General features: G+C 43.2%; 1 protein-coding gene across 1 annotated transcript; it reads right to left on the reverse strand.

The window, feature by feature from the left end:
- Positions 1–692: 692 nt before the first annotated feature.
- On the reverse strand, positions 693–6,612 carry dmrt2a (doublesex and mab-3 related transcription factor 2a). The gene is given in 7 exon segments (XM_052020111.1): positions 693–981; positions 984–1,263; positions 1,265–1,329; positions 1,332–1,601; positions 4,726–4,828; positions 5,531–5,999; positions 6,529–6,612. Coding segments are annotated over 6 exon segments (1,224 nt in total). The 5' UTR covers positions 5,876–5,999; positions 6,529–6,612; the 3' UTR covers positions 693–820.
- Between the last annotated feature and the right edge of the window lie 1,147 nt (positions 6,613–7,759).

Here is a 7,759-nt window from a genome sequence, read left to right on the forward strand (position 1 = left end):
AACCCCGATTTTACCCCATCAGAAACATCCCCCCCCCACCCTCCCAGCAATTCAACCAACTTCGTTTCCCTCCTTCCCAATTCTGACGAACGACCTTCGACCTGAAACATTAACTCTGTTTCTCTTCTCACAGATGCAACCTGACCTGTTGAGTATTTCCACCATTTTCTGTTTAAAGATTTCCAGTAACTCCAGGTTGACCATTTTTTTAATATATTCGAGTCTATTTTCTAATATATTCGGCGAGAAGAAAGTTTTAAAGTCTTTAATTCCGAAATGACACTTTATTTTAGCTATACGTTTGCTTTTCAGTGCAGAAAACATTGATATTTTGTATTTCTCCAAAAAAACTCAAGATATCTTTAAATATACTCTCGCAAGAACAAAAGTACACGAACCATGCTGAACTCTGTACAGAACAATGATCAAAACATATACATCACAAGCACATTTACACAAGAAAGCAGTTTTGGTCTCAAAGTGTAACTGAAAGCAATATTAATTCGAAGCAGTACAATTTGGAATAAAATGTTTACTGATAAGTACGAGTTAGAGAAGGTGAGGGCCTTTTTAAGGATTGATTCAACAGAAAACGAGAGCGACTCAGGGGGTGAGATTTTTGTCCCCGCTTGCTTAGAAGCCATCAAACTGTTCATGTACCTCTCGGTGGAATTTTTGTAGGTCTGGTTTTCCTTAATAGCGTGCTCTCTGTACTTCCTGGCCGCCTCTTCGAGGATGTCTTTGCTGATGAAAGCTTTCAGCTCGGAGGTGGGTTTCTCATAGTGGCCACTGAGTTGTGTCAGCAGGGGTTGGCCCGAGTTCAGTTTCGCTGGAAAACGGCGGGTGAGAGTTTTCTTTGTGTGCACTGGTTGTTCGGTGGCTGCAGCGGGGGTGACAGGTTGCCCTCGGAAAGCTGCGAGGGGCCTTTCTTTGGCGGAGAGAAAGCCGAGCGTTCACAGGGCATTTCCAGCGCCGTCACCTCCCGCAGTCACCCGGCTCATGCTGCATCTCCCGCGCTTGTCTTTTAGGAGATTCTCGGCCATCGCTAGGCAAGTGACTTCCCGGCACCGAACTCCCCTTAGGGTCCCAAACAGCTGCCGGTTTGAGACTCTGGATGGTGCCACTGGCATTCAGCAGGTACTGCTGATAGAGAAGGGCGTCGCTGATGCCACCGCACTTTGGCCAGACCATCAGTCTAGGGGTCAGCGGGTACTGGCGGTAGGTGGTGGCCACGCTGACGTTGGAAGAGATGAGTTCCACTGCTCCTGTCCGACCCCGAGTACTGCATGGTTAGGTCAAGGCAGGAGGGGATAAAGTTGCAGTGCTGGGGAATTCTTTAGCGGGCCGATCAATCTGCGGGCCGGTGTAATTGGATTTGCAGGAATTGTACTCGGCTGCGTGCACCATGCCGTTGGGAAGAAAGAAAGCGGCAGCAGCTTGTGCAGCCTCAATCATCTCCCTCTCCTTGTACTCCCTCTCCATCATGATGCTCTCCAACTCCTTATCAGCAAAAGCACGCCTCTTTCGCATCCGGTCACTAACGGGTGGGGGCAAGGGTGGGCTTCCTCTCATGTAGGGGTCACTCTGGGCTGGTCGATAGCCTAGAACACAGGAGGGAATCAGAAAGGTGAGTAGTTGGGATAACGGAAATGGGAGGGGGGTGCAACTTCCTTTTGGAGAAGGTAGATCAATAATTGTGCGCAGTGCAACTGAAGGGAACTACCCTGCGCTTGGAAGTCACAGACCGCATTGTTGTGATGCGCGCCCCAATTCTAAAGCATCTACATTGTAGCCGGATGCTGGTTGAACTACGTGACGGCAGTGATGGGACTAACTTATTTCCCTCGTTAAACACTGCGGCCTATACATTGAATTAGGTGAAGCAATAGGTAATGTGCCTCAAAACCAACTGAACCAAAGTGATGGGCTTTTCCCATTTCCCACACCGGATCGCCTTTAAGTGCTGTAAGTGAAACAATTGGTACTGCTGTGTTTAGTTGGCATGTAGTCAGAGAGAGATACAGCACGGAAACGGGCCACTTCGGCTTCACCAGCTGCGCGCCGACAATCAACCACCCATTTATACTAAACCTACATTAATCACTTTATATATAAAAAAAAGTCTCCGCATTTTCTCATCAACTCCTACAAGATTCTGCCACTCGCCTACACACTAGGGGCAAATCACAGTGGTCCAATTAACCTACCAACCCGCACGTCTTGGGATGTGGGAGGAAACCGGAGCATTCGTCAGAAACCCACGTGGTCACGGGGAGAACGTGCAAACTCCACACAGACAGCCCCCGAGTTTGGGACTGATCCCGCGTCTCTGGCGCTGTGAAGCAGCGCTCGACTAGCTGCGGCACTTAGACAAAAGACGCGCCGATAAAGCCAACTATGTCGCAACTATATATGATTAGAAAGTCTATCGAGGGTTGAAACTCCTCTTCACTCCAAGTCGGTGCTGAACAATTCAGAGAGCAGAAGTGAAGGTGCTCTGCAACCTCACCCAGACCGTGTTATATTGAAAGTTTCGGAGGATACTGGTAGAAAGAGAACAGTGCATTGGCAACTGGACCAATCAGTTCGAGAAAGTGCTGCCGAAATGGGCTTGTCTTGGCTACTTTGTGATAATTGTTATTGTATTTGAAATATTAACACAATAGCCCAAAATAAGAAGTCTCCAGTACTACTTGCCCCTCTGTAATGCACGGGACCATGTCCGTGCATGGTGTATTAGAGTACATTTTAAGGTAGTTAAATATGACGATATAAAATGCCTGTGCTGTTTCGGCTTTATTTACCGGAATCAATAATAAAATAACTCTGACGAATCTGAAACCATGCTGCCATTTCCTAAAGTTATTCAGCTCAGTCATCCTTGGCCCCTTGTCTGTTGTTCTATCGAAGTTTATATAAAGGCTGTTAGTGAACATTACCTCCGCTGTACCCTGGTTGGATACCTTGCCTCTGATGGATTTGAATTGTGCGTGGTATGTATTACCGGCAATGCTAATTACTTCGTACAACTGAGGCGATGTTAGATTTTGACAGTATACGCCCACAGAATTGGAGTTTCTCCATGTTCCACATGTTTTTAAATGAGTTGCAATAACCTCGTGTAACCCCGCTCATGTACTACAGTACATGGAATTTCTGTGGGTTTACTGCTGGACCCGCCTATAACTCAGACTTTGCGGATCAGCTGCTGGGAAATGACTTTTAGAACTGCTCGGGCAAAAGGCACATCGATTCTATTCCGACTGTTGGCTACTCCTTCAAAAAAAGGGAATTAAGTTTTCACTTTCCCATGTAACAAACTAAAACAATACAAAATGAGGCCTCACTTTTAGGACTGAAATGTCCATAACGCCCGCCCCCCAAATTAGCACAGATAGTCCTATTTAGAACCGAAAGATGGCTTCTGCGTTTCCGAGTGTTGACCAGATGACAGGGAGAAGCATTTGTGACAATTCGTTTATTATTTTATTACCTCTTTATTAAATATGGCCTCCAGTTGCAAGACTAAAAAGTTTTAATCGTTTTTATTGCAGTGTACAACAGCCTCCCTTTCCTGTCAAATGATAACCATCAGAACAGAGCAAAGCAACAGCCCTTTTGTTCACGTCAGCTAAACGGACTGCATCCTGGATCTAGTCCTGTTAGTTTTGAGAATTTGGGGTGAAAATACGGTAAATGCAAATTAAAATGCACCCATCTATTGCAATAACATGGCCGCTTTATTAGCAATTAGATGCCGTAGAAATATGAAACTAACATCACTTGCAATAACTGGCCAATTTTAACAAGTATCTTGGACATTAGGCTGTAAGGAAATCCAGACTGTCCTCTGCTTTGATAATTACACTGGATTTTTTTTGTATGTAATAATTTCACATTGCTGAATTATCCTTACGTTTAGATAATCTATTTCCTCCTTGCTTTAACCCAACTCAGTTTGATTGAACTGATGTCAGTGACTGACTCTGTCAATGCTAATACTTCTTATTTACCCAAGTAGTCCTGCGGGAAAGCTAACCTCGTTCTCCAGCAGTCGATTTCAATTAACTATCGAGCTTTGATTGAATGTTTCCAAATGTCACTGTTAAATGGTGTCAAGTTCCGAGTTGTACAAAGATTTTCCTGTTTTTGTGCATAACTACACAATAATTCATAACAATGCACTAGTACGCCGGCGATGCTGCCTTTAATGTTGCGTTTAGTCCACTCAGGTTACAGGATGCCATACTACAATGTACTGCTTCATTAGAATATATACAAGCCGTTCCTGGATCAATATTGTAAGCACATTCAATTTTGAGGTTATTGATTTAATTGCACTAAGACAAGCCAAGTATTGTCCCCCCCCCCTTATTCGAATTTTGTTTGAGTTACCTTATCCGACTCTATATTTCCACCAATTACTGGGAAACGACAATAGTATCGTTATACAAGTGCGGGAAGCATTAATACAAATCAGTTTTCTAATTTAATTCTCATTCACCATTTAAACAGTGTTCCGAACAGCAGGCAGAAATGCAGTAGCCCATATTACCTTCGAACGAATATAAAAACACAAAATATGCTTGTGTGGCTTTTCTAATAACTCCCATTCTCTCAGAACAGCTGTATTAATTAACCCATCTCTTTCGCTTACCCGCCATCTACACTTCCTGGAGAAAAATACTTTCACTTTGAGGGTGTTGACCAAACTGTTGAGCTCACCTTCTAAAATGCTCTTAGCCAGCAGGCTTGGCGTCCTCAGGTGTCTCTGGTACACGGCCCTGCGTTCTGCCAGGTTGTGTTTGCTCAATAATCCTTTCTTATCCTTCAAATAAACAAAGGTCGTGAAAAGAAGAGACTTTTAGACTTGGTGATGAAAACGTACAGGTGGATTAAATGAGAGAAGAGGAAAAATCCTGGCTAAGCGGGATCTCTCGGTGCTGTGAGCAGAAATTGCATTCGGTGAATCTCGGAATCGAAACACTCCAAGGTGTCTAGCAGTACTGTTTAAAGTTACTTAAACTATCTGGAGGGATTGTTGTCGGTTTAACCTAATTCGGCTACGAAAGATTTTGTTGAGTAGCAAAAACCCTGTTTACTGAGTTAAACTGTGACAGGGCCAATGTTTACATCAATCAACTGTATTGGTTTAAATTAAGGAAAATCATAATTATTAGTCTTGAAGTAATTAATTCAAGCAGTGCAAAGAATGATGATTTTCATATACAGTTATAAAATCAACTGTGCAATGTTTAAGTCAGGCCCCAGGCAGCTGTCTTCAGTCTAGCGCTATCTGCCTTCCAAGTACAGCAGATCGCTTTCAATTGGACTATATATAGGTCCAAATCAAATCTCCCACGAAAAATAAACATGGGCAGATAAGATATATACTGTATTAAGCAAACATGGTCTAACTGGTCAATATCTGAGTGGACACGTTAGTTCGGTTGAGTTTCTTTCACACAAGCACTTCGGGTTTAATCTTCCTGCCCTCGTAACACAAACATATCGCAGGTCGCCCTCTCACCTCGGTTGCCTGCTGCCTCCTGAGCGCCACCTGAGCTGCCATCACCCTCTGTCTCTCCACAACCAGCAGGCAGTTGGCACACTGACAGTCCCTCCACCGACAGAACCGCTTGTGACCCTTCAGGCAGGACACCACCCCATGATTTCTACAGCGGGCACATTTCGGAGTTCGGCTCAGTTTCCTCTGGTCTCCGTTGGCTCCCATCTGTTTCTTGCCGGTCTCGGCCGATCCATCTTCCCTCTGGCCTGACACACTCTCGGGGGACTCGGCCAGATCTTCATCTTCCACTTCCAAGCTCTCCACGTCTATTTCCACCTCCAACCCCTGCTGACCAGTACTTTGCATCTCGGTCTCTGAACAACTTGGACTTGTTTGCAAGCAGGGCTGCAAATTGTCCTCTTTTTCACTCCCTCTCCTTTACGGATCAATGCAGAACCGACGAGATTCACAATCTGAGGTGGCTTCGGTGCTGGAAAACATAAGGAAGACACATTATCAATTGGAACAAGCTTGGCAAATTCCACTCAGGTAACAATAGCACATAGACTGTTTAATTGTTAGTCGTCATCCGAGCAGCCATCAAGATAAACTCAAAGCAATCAAAATATTTCTGTATTCCAATGCAACTTGAAAAAGGCGATAACATTCGCTTATCTTTCTTTTTAACTTGTAATTCTAACCAGGAGAGAGAAGTGCGAACACTAGCTGCACATTTAGAGCGACTTCACGCTGTGTTGAAGTGCAGAACAACCACGCAGCGCCAGATTATATTACTGATAAGATCTTAATATTCACAACCAGGTGTCAAAAATCACATAATTTTACAGGTTACATCGATACTTGAAACCATTTTGGAGAGAATCTAAACATCGTTTCAGCAGAGCTGCACTGCTTTAAGAGTTTTTAAAGAAACTTTAGCAATTATTGCAGATAATTTGCACATCCGCATGGCACAGAATTACTTCACTTATATTGCCCAAACCAAAGAATACTTTTACCTGAAAGTTGCTTGTTCTGCCCTTTATGTTGTAAGTGTAGCGCGGGAGAGAGTTTGCCTGGTCGGTGTGTTCAGGAGAGATTTGTTCCGACCCTGTCAATGAGCGCTGGTGCTTTAAGGGAAACCCGGGCGGATCGTCAATTACCTGCTTGTTAATATCACCACGGGGTGAAAGGGGACGAGCTTACCGATTGGATGGCCCACAGGCAAGCCGAACGTTGATTGGCTGGAACATGTTTCCGACAAGCTAGGAGAGAATCAATCACATTGCCCCGGCTTCCACGGAATATCTATTCAAATATAGAGGGGAAATATACTGCAGAGATCATCTGGAGAAGTGAGGCCATTATTTAGCGATTTGGTTTTAAATAGAGACAAGTAACGAGGTTTGTTACGAATTGCGTTCACAAGAAATATCAGCAATAAAGAGTAAAATCATATTCTTGTAGTTCAGTACAACGAATGAGAAACAAAAAATGGAGTCATAATTTATACATTGGTTTCTGAAATATAGATATCTGAAAATTAACTGATTTTTTTAAATAAATATTATCTTGGTCAGTGTTTAAGTCTTGCTGGCAAGAGCTGTTGCTACCCATCAATCACAAGGGAATGTTTCGATCACCGATACTGAAGTATTTAGGGTTGGAATTCATGCTTTTTTTTAAAGATCAAGGTGGTGTTAAATTGAGTGTTTGACACTAAGGTAGCGAACTTGTTTAGTGGAAAGTTTGAAGAAAATTACCGAGCTCGAGTTCTGTGACTGATATAAAACAGCGAATCATAAAATTTCAGTCTCGGAAAAAACTTGTTTTTGATGGCGAGAAGATTCCCAGAATGTTGTACGCTGAAGGATATCTGTTAAGTTCCGCACCCTATTCCCGGACGGACAGTACATATTAGAGGAGTCATTCGGTGTTGGAATCTTCTAGGATTCGACGTGCTAGAGAGGACATTCTTTTGATTGAAGCTATAGTTTTTCTGAAATTAAATTGGATGTTGGAAATGATCGACTTTTAGTCTCTTTTTCATCATAATTATTGACTTAATAAAGCGATAGCATTGTCAAAACAAGCAGTGTTTCGGGGTGCTTCATACTTTATAATTGATGGAATCCCTCAAACGGTGTAAAAACAGAAAACAGTCAATATTTTCATTATATATCAGATACATACATAAATACCTGTTACATTCGGGGTTATATCCACCCCATAATTCATTTTATCGCACAA

This window comes from Pristis pectinata, chromosome 7 (genome assembly GCF_009764475.1).
Source record: "Pristis pectinata isolate sPriPec2 chromosome 7, sPriPec2.1.pri, whole genome shotgun sequence".
NCBI classification, from domain to species: domain Eukaryota; kingdom Metazoa; phylum Chordata; class Chondrichthyes; order Rhinopristiformes; family Pristidae; genus Pristis; species Pristis pectinata.